The sequence below is a fragment of the Triturus cristatus genome, chromosome 1_2 (genome assembly GCF_964204655.1).
Source record: "Triturus cristatus chromosome 1_2, aTriCri1.1, whole genome shotgun sequence".
NCBI classification, from domain to species: Eukaryota; Metazoa; Chordata; class Amphibia; order Caudata; family Salamandridae; genus Triturus; species Triturus cristatus.
The window spans coordinates 990,191,099-990,203,601 of NC_140580.1; the positions used below are offsets into that span (position 1 = coordinate 990,191,099).

General features: G+C 46.0%; 1 protein-coding gene across 1 annotated transcript in view; it reads right to left on the reverse strand.

Moving 5' to 3' along the window:
- The window catches only part of ABCA2 (ATP binding cassette subfamily A member 2), a 569,797-nt gene extending 557,959 nt beyond the window's left edge, over nt 1-11,838 (reverse strand). Inside the window, exon 1 of the mRNA XM_085611149.1 lies at nt 11,224-11,838. Coding sequence (XP_085467275.1) covers nt 11,224-11,289 — 66 coding nt within the window. The 5' untranslated portion in view covers nt 11,290-11,838. The remainder of the gene's footprint in view (nt 1-11,223) is intronic.
- Between the last annotated feature and the right edge of the window lie 665 nt (nt 11,839-12,503).

The window sequence follows — 12,503 nt, forward strand, 5'->3', positions numbered from 1 at the left end:
GGAACCTCATTTTCTTCCTGTTTGGCTACAGTGGAGGAGGTTGTATCCTAACAATAGGTTAGTGATATGATGTATGAGCAGATCCAGGATCTGGTCAGTACAATTGCTTCAAGGTCAAAGGCTTGAACAAGGGAAGATATGGAACATGAAGCAGACGCAGTTCAGGAAGTCAGATGTCACATGATGTGTAGGAATGGGGCACTTGGCTGTGAGGAAGGGATTCTTCGGAGTTTTTTTTTTTCAGTAAGTTGGTCTTCGTGTTTAGAGGTCTAGCTTTGGAGATTGTGTGTGATGACAAGTTTGTGGAGTGCGTTTGAGAGGATGCTCCAAAGCATTGGTTTGGATACACGTTGGGCTCCCGAGGAGTAGGTGTCTCAAAGGAGATGTAACAGAGGGGGGGGGGGGGGGGAGATTAAGGCAAAAGGCCCTGGGAGAATACGGTCTGTGGGATAGAGATGGAGGCTGGGTTGTAGCTATGTATTATTTACTGCTGATGATCCAACGTCAGTGTGATGTCATGTAGTTCATTTTGGGGCGTGGATGATAGGTTATTTATATTACAGACACCGCACAGAAAAATAGTCATTCAGGCCCTTATCTCTAGATTGGACTATGCCAACGTCCTCTATCTAGGCCTCCCGGAGTCCTTACTCAACAGATTGCAGGTGGTGCAGAACGCGGCAGCCAGGGCTGTCCTGAGTCTCGGGCTTAGAGAGTGGATTTCGCACCATTTTAATAATCTGCATTGGTTACCTGTCCGCAGTAGAATTCGCTTCAAAGCTCTGGTTTTGGCCTTTAAGGCCCTGCATGGTGTGTTCCCAGCAGATCTCTCAGATCTGCTCATTTACATCTTATGGTCACCTCCAAGCACCTTAGAGCTCGCAAAGACGGTCGGTCTTTTCAAGTGCTAGTGTCTGGACTTTGGAATAAGCTACCTCTTCCCACTTAGGCAAGCTACCAACTTGCTTGCTTTCAGGAAACAACTGAAAACCTGGCTGTTCCCAAAAACATTTTAAATAATCTTTTCCTTCTTTCTCCTTTCTTTTTAGGTCGAGCCTAGAACAGCGCATGCGCTGTTACTCGAATTTTTTGTAAGGGGATTTTCAAAGTGCTGCAGCCGCTGGCCTAAAGCCTGCGTGCATGTGCGCGTGAACGCGCGCAGCCGCCATATGTCTCCGTCACGGGAACTTCATGAAGGTGGGCGCAAGCTCCTCATAAACAAGCCCCTAGCTCAATGCACCTTTTAGTGCAAGTAGTGCTGCAATTTTTGTAGATTCAAAAGCTGACGTTTGCCGAGTGCCAAACTATTTTGTGCAATATAAGACCGTCCATGCTAATTCAAGCAAGCCGTATTTCCGGGGAACTTCACTGGGTATGGCACAAAGCCAGATGCATTATATAATAGCCACACTTGGCTTTGCTTCGAAACCTCATGCCAAGTGAAATCGGGCTTAAGTCAAACGCCTTTGATACTGTTATGTGTGTGCTTTAGAGAAAAGCACATGTCGAACTTGGCTTCGCTTCTTTCTGCCTCTGTTTTCACACAAGAAATTGTACTGGACGTGTGCTTTGGGTACAAATCCCTTGTGCAAAACATCAGCACACCTTTGCGCTATGGCACATTGCCGTACGTCACGCTAAACAGCCTTTACTGTGCTAGCGCTGCTAATTACATCATCAGCAGGGGAACTTTCTCTAACTCTAGCATTTTCCAGCAGTCGGACAATGTAGCGCTGCTGTTTTTCCGGCGGCGCTCTTTTAAGTGAAGTTTAGTAAATGTGGGTCCTGGCACGGGGCTGGTGCAGTCATACAGAGCTTTCTGCATAAATTGTTCATTAACAAAAGGTTCCTCCTCTAAAGATCCAATCTATATTTTCTTTTTTTTTTTTTTAAATAGCTTGAGGCATTTTGAATGTTTATGCAGTGTGCTCGTTCCACTTTCACTATTTAGAAAGGTGATTTTCCCAATTTATTACAAAACACAATCTCACTTTCTCCCGCCAAATCTACTTCTTGGGTATTCTAAACGGGTGGCATGCAAAACATACTTTGACTGGTGAGAATATCGCAGTTTGAACATGGCGCACCATGAAATAGCAACCAGAGGCCTTGCTGCCTTTGTTGAGAAGAGTGCGTCTTTATCTTTGAATTGCTTCAGCTCTAATGGAAGTGACAAGTTCTTGACTCTGTCCACACTCTTGGCGCCATGTTGCTTTGGTCTGAAGGGATTGATGACGTGGCTTTGATGGGCTCCAGCCTGCTTCTTCACACTTGGCAGTGTGATTGGCATTAGCTCTGTATGTTGTGAATAGCAGCCGCTGTCTTCAGCACTGCGAGCGAGACAGCAGCTTCCACTTCAAAGGAAGGTGACATAAAATGCACCTCCCTTTAAAAGGGGTATTTGAGGGGAAGTTAGAAGACACAGGGGACTCGCCTCTTTGACACACCAGGCTTAGACTGACCCCCACTGTGCCGTCTGCTTGCATCAAATAAACAGAAAAAACATGCTCCCAAAACTACACATTGACTTCAGGCTGGTTAGAATTTTCTTTTAGGACCGAATGCATACGTATTTTTGTTTTCTCAAACTAAAGAATAATAAGCTATATAATATTTCTAAATGCACCTAGTAGCTGCAGAATTACCCAAAATTATATAATGTTTCTCAGAAAGAAATGTCAGGTCACCCAGTAAAATTCCGAACCCTTTTTCTCATCTGAGCATCAGCAGTCGTTTAGGTCGAGCCTAAAACAGCGCTGCTCGAATTTTTGTAAGGGGATTTTCAAAGTGCTGCAGCCGCTGGCCTAAAGCCTGCGTGCATGTGAACGCGCACAGCCGCCATATGTCCCCGTCACGGGTACTTCATGAAGGCGCTTTTGCTATAATCGGGCACCGGTGCTTTACTTTTAATGTTAAAAATAAAGCGCCGGAGCCGCGATTATAGCAAAAGTAAAGAAATAGAAACAAGCATCTATTTCTTTACAAAGAACAAGCATTGGCATAGCCAATATGTCTCGCTTTTGGGACCTTATAAGTATTTATTTATGCAGCACAATTTCTTTGGTGCAACAACAACTGTTGCATGGCTAAACACTTACAAGGTCCCAAAGGCGAGACCTATTGGCTATGCCAATGCTTGTTTCCCTTCCTCTTGGTTCCTCTTGTTTGCTTTTCTGTCTTAGCGCCGGGACAGTCTTCTGAGTAGCCGTGAGCTCTATAAATGTACTTTAACATAACATAACAGGTTTGTGCTATGGCGGAGATGTGGAATTCCTATAGCCCGACGCCCGGGACATATTGTTTGGGGTCAAGGGCAACAATTTTTCGTGTGTATTTTGTCCTTGGGACAAATAGGCCCAACCCACTACAGCTCAAACCCTTTGGCTGACACTTTACAGTACCACATTATGGATCAGAGATAAGGCATTTCCTGCAGTTAAGGTAATATTTGCGTCTATGTGTTAATGCTTTTCAAACTTGTATTTATGGTTTATTAATGCAAAGGCTTTATTATTAGGGTGAGCACTCAAAGTAAATGTTGTAAGCCCAGACTGCACTACTGACAGTGGTTAGAGTATAAAAATGTGCACACACGTTTTCAATGTTTAGCAATATGAGGCAATGTGTACTGCTCCCAGAATGCTCTCTGATTAGATGCAAATATTTAGAGAAGCTTGGAAACAAGATTGATGTTTCTTTGCTTTCAAAACAGAAAGTTCACAAATAAAATGCAAAACTATTTCGTTAAACTACTGAAAAAAAAATTAGGTGCCATTTATTTGCAGCATCATTTAGTAAAATTGTTGATGTACACTAGTATTTCCAAAAAATATTCATAATTTAAAATGAGTAACTAATAAGATTATGGTAAACAAAAATAAACAAGCATTGGTAAAGCCAGTAGGTCTGAAATTGTTGGGTCAGCCTTTTGGTTTTGTCAATGCGTGAATGGTTGTTGTAAAACCTTATTGTTGTGGAAGCTGCGGGCTCTCACGATTCTAACAATCAGAGGCAAAAGCAAAAAATTGTTTTGGTCTCAAAAAGCACACATTGCACATTAGTTCCTGGCACTGAACGAACAAAAAAAAACAAAAACAAAAAAACTGTCGCTATACTCCTTGTGAAAGAACAAAATGCGGTCACTCACAGTGAAGCTAGCCGATAGAGAGAGAACACCAGACCTAATTAGGGGTCCAATAATTACACATAGTGCACCCATGTCCTTGGATTAAGTGGGGATATATGACTTTCGTGAATTCACACGACTTTACAGAAGTAGGCCAAGAAACAGTACTCCTAGAAGATATTTGTGTACTGCATTTTAGCATGAGCAAATATGCAGGTGTAGATTTGCTCATATGAAAATCTGAGTGCTTGCAAGTTTACTTTACCTCCAACCACTTTTTTGCTAAACCTGGAAGAAGTTTTATGTCTGCCATTGTCAGGAGTAAATATCCAGACTTTCTCAGTATGGGAAAAGATTATAGGAGAGTTGGTGAAAACCCTTAAAACATGCAAGTTAGTAGGTTTGCACAGATTCAAAAGGGAACTCCAACCCTGGAACTGTTGCTTACCATTACCCTCAGCCCCAGTATGTAGATCTGTGGGAATGTGGCAACATAAGGGAATTGCTGGTATTCAAACCCTACTATGGTAGGAGCCCTGGCATAATCAGAGATGCTATTTCAGAACTCTTATATAATGAGATTACTGCCATAATTTGTCGCCGCATCACATCGCACAAAAGGGACAAGTGGATTTTGTTACAGGACAAGTAGATTTATGAAGCATCCTGCCCCATGGACAGGGAAATATTTTATTAAATTCCACACCCCTGTATGGTCAGTAGTGAATGAATGCAATTAAGAATTGGGTGAGTGATCAACTCTTATACTGTCTGGTTTTCTGAGGAGTGAGTTAGTGACCATTTTGTGAACAAGTATGATTTATTGCTGTCACTCAGTAGAGGTGGTAGGCACAGTAAAAGTGGGAACATTCCAAGCCATGGGAGACGCTTTAAGGACCATCACGGTATCAAACAATGTGGTGAAGACAGGGAGGTTAAGGTCATAGGACTTGATCATGATGGTCTCATTTTCATAAAAGGTGATAAGTTGTGCCCATATCTGGTTAGGGTCACCTGAGACAGTAAGTGGTTTTCCTTTTAAGAGTATTTCTGTGTTCTTTGAGAAGAAAATGGCTAGTATATTGGACCAGGAGTATGTGGCCATGGTATTCCATGACTCAATGTTTGTGGTATTGAGGGTAGGTAACTGGAGAGTAGCTTTTTTAGATGTTGTATGAATCTGGAGTCTGATCCAATATGAAGCACACTTTGCTTTAGGTTTGGTGGCCATAATTACAGCATATGAAAAAACGTGTAGTCTACTAATCCTGGGATGCAGGGACAGAGACGATATGCAGTTGTGAGGTATTATTCAGTGTAAACAGCAATAGTAAGATGTCACATTAGGTGTATAAGCGGTGCATTTTGTTAAAAGCAAATTCAAGTGCAACTTCATCAAGAGAGGTGGAAACCTTGCAGCAGCACAAATCAGATTTAAAAGGCAAGAAATGCGACTCTTGCATTTAAATCCATGTGCAAGATAAGTAGGATTGCATTTAAAAAAAAAAATTCTTTTAAACAAATTCAGGGGCAAACATCTTAGTTGGTGCAGCATTATCAGGTGTGGAAACGTCGCATTGGAGTTAAAAACACTTATGATGTAATAAACACTTTTTGGTGGAAAAAGCACATGAAGGTACACAAGCACACATGTGCTTCATTATCCTTGGAGAAAAAAACAAATTGGAGACATCCATATGAAGTTAAATATGACCAAACAGATAAAGAACACTCAATAAGTATATGGTGGAAGAAATAGACCGTTGGGTTTCTTTAAAAGAGTGATCTTCGTTTCAGGAATGCTGGTGTGAAAAATGATTGAAGGCAGCCTTATTGATTAGTAGGGCAAAGAGAAAGGTGTAAATTGTAATTTTTAGGTATAAATATGTGTATATATGTATTATTTCTATAAAATGAACGTGAGGTGAAATGTATAATAAATATAAAAAAAACTTTTGATACACACTAGTCGGTATACTTTTGTTGCCGGATTACCTTTGATTCTGGATTGAAATAAAAAAGATAGATTTGTCAACGAAAATAAGTTATTTAGGAAGAGATAATTAAACTACCTCTTCATTTAATTGTATCTGGATTTATCCCAAGGCATTATTTACTTTATATTTTTGGTTTATTTACCCAGATGCCAGAGGGTTAAACGGGTAAACCCCTTTTCTTACTGAAGCGAGGCCTAGGCGCTATACAAATCACCTGTCACTTTAAAATCAACATTTTTAAGAGTGCGTTTCTATTTATTTGGTGTATCCCAACCTTGGTTTGTAAGTGCCAACTGAGCGATTCGTAGAAAACATTTGTATTATGGCAGTAGCAACTAGGGCACAAGGTGTTTTATGCATAGAGCATTAGGATGTGTACGTCCGTATAGGGAAAGTGACATCAGGCTGAAGGCTAACTAAAAGCAAGCAAAATATGCCGGGGAGTAGATTCGACAGAAATGTATAGGTTTTTTTCTTTATGCCTTACATCGCAAATATTTACCATCTGGAGGTGGGAGATAAAGTGTCATACCCAGAATTCGCTCAATCCTGGGTAAACTACAAAAGGCAGGATTAGTTTACAGGATGTCGGGTGGGCACCACAGCCCTCAAGTTTCCTGGATCTGTGCGAGTTCTTCTTCCAGGCCAGGATTTTTCTACGATTTATGGGACTTGTCCTGGTTATCTAGTTTACATAACTGGTGCTACACGTACCAGAATGCTAATACAAAGCACTGACTGAGTTAAGTTACTCAAACGTGAAACTCGAGCGCGTGGGACCACAGCTGGACACTGCAGCCAAGAGAGACATTTTAATGCAACATAGCATTCGTGCTGCCACCTTCAGGGGTGAATACATTCAGTTTGCGCTGGCACGTCACCGAGATAAGCACGCCCCAGTGGCGGTATATCAGAGCAGCGGGTGGAGATCCGTTGCTGCTACCATGTACCACCAGACTGGGGCAGTGCACACGAAGGCACAGCTGGGATTTTACAAGTAGCGGGAGGGGGGTGTGAAGCATGTACCATGCAGGCATGCCTCGGGGAGGCGGCTCCAGTGACTGGCAAGCGCGTGGTGGAGGCAGGTGCCTTACCAGCCCTACCACAGGCGGCATGCCAGCCAGAGTGCAACAGCGCACCGACTCCCATCACAAATATACATGCGACGCAGGGACTAATGCCGCCCCTACACCAGGTACCCGCAATCGGCCATGTCCGGAAGAAGTCCCGCTCTCCGACTACGACCACAGACTGGCCGGACACCTCTCCAAGAGAAAGAACGTGCCGACAGCCTGTGGTGCGCTTCATAACACACCGGCATGGCTCTGAAGCGGAGCGATGCCAGGCACCGTGTGCGTGCAAAAAGCTATTCATTCTAAAGCGGTTCTGGGCGCTCATGTCTAGGGTGAACTCTGGCTGTTCTTCAGAGAATGGGGTTTTGGAGAGCCGCAACCGACCAGAGGGAGGTCTTGCACCCCCCCCCCCCCCCTCCCGTCTTTGGGGAAGAAGTGCTGGGTTTGGGCTACTTTTGGGCTATGATATAGCCCAACATATATAGGGGCTCCATTTTGGTTGCCAGTCACCATTTTAGCGTGGTAGCAGGAAGTGGTGGGTTTGGGCTATAATGTAGCCCAACATATGTAGAGGCTCCATTTTGGTTGCCAGACACCATTTTAACGTGAAAAAACGGTGGCTGGCACCTATTAGCAGCTTTTGTCCCCCTCCCACCAGGCCCTTCCATTAGAGTTATAAATGAACAAAGTTGAGGGGGTTTTACTGTTTCCCTAGTTTTAAGTCGTTTCCATTGGTACAGGAGCACAAAGGGGGCTACGTGTTCAGTTGTCGCTTGATTCAGGTGCACTAATGGTTGGCTGAGAGGTTGCAATAATTTACAGAAGTTTATTGTTTGTAAGCGGCAGTTCAGGCGTGACCTTCTTACCTGTTACTCTTCAGCCTGGACGACATAGAAAGTTAAAAAGGTTAGGTAGGAAGTCCAATGAGGTTCAAAGGATAGTTGAGATAGGAAATGGGAACCATTTTTAGAGGTCCCACTCTCAGTTGAGCAGCTATGATGCAAGTATGTTATTCAAGTTTTAAAGATGTTATCGGGGGAGGGGGAAGGTTAATTCAGGGGTGTGGGTGGTTTATTGCAAGTGAGTAAAGATGTATAGTGATCAGTGGCGGCTCCTCCGCTAAGGCGGAGGAGCGTCATCCCAGTGCTTTTTAGCAGTGAAATAAAATGATAATAACTTGCGTTATTATCATTTTATTTTGTTGCAGCTTTGCGTGAGGGGGCAGGAGAGGAGTGGTAGCACCCTCCTAAGTGCACAATGACTGCTTGGCCGGCCCTCTTGGGCCGGCAAACAGTCTGGCGCACTTCGCATGTTCTCCATTCAGGCTGCATTAGAGCCTGCATGGAGAACATGCCCAGGCTCTCAGACCAATCACAATGCTTCTAAGGCAGCATTGTGATTGGTTGAATGGGATCCTGGACGTGCTCCCTGTTCAGGCCAGCGAGGGAGGACTATGGAGGAGACGCAGAGAGGAAGCAGCGAAAGGTAAGTTTATTTTATTTTTTACTACCCGCTTATACCCTCCCGCCCCACTACCTCTGATCTGTGGTGGCCGCTGCCGATAGTGTGGCAAGAGTTTTTAAGGGAAAGGCCAAGGTTATATAGTAATGTGCACCTGTTTCAATAAAGAACAACCCAGGTGTCAGTTGTCTATGCTGCCCTCTCTTCCCCAATCTTCTGTTAGTTCGGGAGCTTTTTCAAGCTTTTGCTTTTTCACTGCTTTGACCATTTCATGGAAAAACTTTGGCAGTTCGACCTCAGTAGCACGTAGTGAGCATCACTCCATATTGCCTCCGAATAGACAAGGCCAGGGTCACTGACATTATGTGACAGGGAGAACCAATTTATGTGGCAGAGTTGACTAAATTATGCAAGAAGAAAAGCCAAATATAGTGTGGCGTAATGCATCAGATTGAGGATATTACTTCATTATTTTGTCTTTTTTTTTTTTTTTTAAATATATATATTTTTTTTTTTTTACTTGTGGCAACACTGTCTGGGCAAAGATTTCACCTCATTAGTAGCAGCCTAACACCCAAAAGCAGCAATAGGCAACTGAAAGATGACCAGTCAACTTTTGCCAAGGGCCTTTCCACTGCCTGGGAGCGCATGTCGCCACGTTTAGTAACTTTTGATGCTTTTGAGCTAGAATCAGTTTTTTGGTTAAAATCTGTAGATTGTGCAGTAAATTGATTATGTGGCAAATCCATAACTATGGGGAAAGTGAAGCAACTGCAGTATTGCATACATCCAGCAGCCCTGGACAAGGGGCAGCATGAGAGTTAAATACTCAAAGACTGAAATGTAGGATGGTGTCTGCTCCCCGTGGCCAGGACCTCCTGGTCTTGGGGAGCAAAGATGCAGGCATCCATTGCCCCTGGGGTGTACAGGTGGGCGGCAGGGACCCCTACTCAGCGAATCAAAAGTTGAGGGCCCTCATCCACTGCATCACCGAGTACCAAAGGGACCTTCGTCCAGTTCTGTATCCTACGTGGTCCAGAGAGGCCCAGATCACATCCTCGTGGAAGATGGTCCCCCAACTCACCTTTCACTGCAAGCGGTTGGGCAGACTTCATCCCAGTTTCCACCACACATATTCCAGAGGAGCCACCACCACATCTTCCATCAGAGGTGGTCCAGTAGAACTCCTAGCCACTTCTTCATCAAAGGATGTTCCTCATTTCACCTCCTCATCACATCTACATCACGGGTGGTTGGAACACAAATTACCTCCTCACGGAATAGGGGCCCTTCCTACCTCTTCATCACAGATGTCCATCGGAACCCAGACAAGTCACCTCTTCACAGGTGGACCAGCAGAACCCTCACTCACCTCTCCATGACAGATTGTTGGGCAGACTTCACGGCTAATCCAGATGACAGGAGTTCCGGGGTGGGGGGGGGGGGGGGGGGGGGAGGCATGGAGGGGTAGTCCACCTCTTCCCAACAGGTGGTCCAAGGGGACACAGATCATGTCCTCGTGGAAGGGCGACCCTCACATCTCTAAATCACAAAAGCGCTGCCAGGATCTAGACCGTCATCTCTTCAGAGGTGGGCCAGTAGCCCCCCTCCCTTAATCACAGGTGGTCCAAAGGGACACAGAGCACCTCCTCATGGAAGCAGGAACCCCAGCCATGTCTTCATCATGGACAGTCCATCAAGACGCAGACTGGTCATCTCTTCACAGGTGGGCCAGGAGAGCCCTCACCCACTTCTTCATCAGAGATGTTTGAGCGGGAACTCACTTTACCTCCCCGTGACAGGAGTCCAGATGGATCTCCTCCCACACAGGTAGAGAATTAGGACTCCTTGCCACCTCTTCATCACAGGTTATTAAAAAGAACCTCAACCCACCTCCCTGTCACAAGAGTCCAGACGGACCCTTTCTCACCGCTCAATCACAGGTGGACCAGCAGATTTCCCACCCATCTCTTCATCACAAGTGGACCAGTGATCCCCACCCACCTCGTCATCACCGGATATTGGGTGCACCTCATCCCATTGCTCACAGAAAGACCCTTGTGACCTCCTTATCACAGGGGACCCAAACTAGAGTTGCCACCCAACTCTGTTATCACAGACACGGTTTCCAGTCCTGAAATTTTGTGTCATTCACAATGATGTAGTCTTGCTTAGTTTCCATTCAAATAGTTCAACCCGATGACGTGGAGTGAGGTAACTACCCAGAACCCAGCCTAGCCCCTTACTACAGGCGTCCCTGCAGTAACCAACTCATCGTCATAGATGTCCCAGAGTGGTCGCTCCACATCATCACTGGTGACCAAACGTGGATTAGTAGCATTGCAACCTACCCCTATCACAGTGGGGCCTGCAGGACCCGAAAAAACTCCCTCGTCATAGGGAATCCACCACAGTTGAAGCATAGGCCGTCTTCTTCTGCAAAGTCTAGCGCCAAGAAGTCGTTAGGTGTGAAGGGTGCGCTCTGTAAAGGATCGCGCTCAGCAATCAACACGTTCAGCCTAGACCCAATAAATTGATTAGACATTTGCCAACCCTGTGGACTTACCGGGCTTCGCCGCTTCAGGGTGACGTTCTTCCACAGCAGGAGGTGTAGCTGGTGCAGGAACCCCATGTTCCCCAGGTACCGGTAAAGAAAAGCTCGGAACCCAGCCCGGGCTCCCCACGGTGGTAGCAAAGTCTGGCTCACCCCAGAGGGGGCAAAGCCCGTGTTATCCTCTGAGGGACCGCAGCTAGGGTCAATATGGGACAACTGCCTCCATTGTTTACAGTTTCTGAGGCTGCTGGGGGTCAGTACTAGTGGTAGTAGAGAAGGAGAGGGTCAGCCCACCTTAGGCTCGGCCGATCCGGTACCCCCATCCACCCAGCGGAGGCATGTCTCAGGATGGCCCGGCGGGGTCTCTCGCCGCAGGCTGAGGAGGTGGAATAAACAGCAGCCTGTCTCAGGAGCAGACGGACAGAACTGCCCGGACACGAGGATCAGGACGCCAAGGCCCCGGGGTGTCTTGCAAAGGTAGCGTGGAACCCCATCTAATCTAATGTCACCCGCGAGTCTCCGGCTTCGTTCCTCACCACCGCTCTGATCAGCTGCACCGCCGATGTTCTCGCCTCGTCTCCGGCTGGAAACCTCTCCTCCTCCTTGCCTGCTGCTGCATTGAATTACATCCCTCCCCGGCGCTCTGTCACTGCTGGTGGTTCGGACCCGCCCCCTCTTAAAGCGCCCGCACTGGACCACCTGTCTCATCTCACTGCATAGAACCCGCCCCTAGCCCTAACCCTGGCTGTCAGAGATCCGGCCTCAGGCAAGGTGGGAGCCTGTCACAGAGCATCCGGCACCCAGTCTGACTAGCATTCTGACGCTTTCTCTAAACCCTTTACAGCTCCATGCAACGCATATCAGGATCCATCTAACATGCGAGGACTTGAATTCTCGCAAGTAGCACCCAGTGCATGACGGTTGCCGTGGACTGATGGTCTTCCCGCCACTGTTTATCAATGTAGGGATCGCGTTATCCCACGTTAGGAGCAGCTCACCTGCTTAGGTCCTTCATTTGCATTCTGGTACTTGTAGTTCTGCTCTGCTCGGTATAAAGCTAGCCTTCCAGGTGCGAACGAAAACAGGTGAGAGGGCGAGATACTTATGGCTGGCCTAGCGCCAGGGCACAAGTCCTAAAATAAGACGTGGGGGGACTAACCAAGTTAGGTAGTATGCAAGTGAAAGCATGACGCATGCCATCACAGCGCATGATGTCATAAGGCGTGTCATTGCACGTGACATCACAGGAAGTGACATAACAAGAAGTGACATTAGATATGAAAACCTCACAC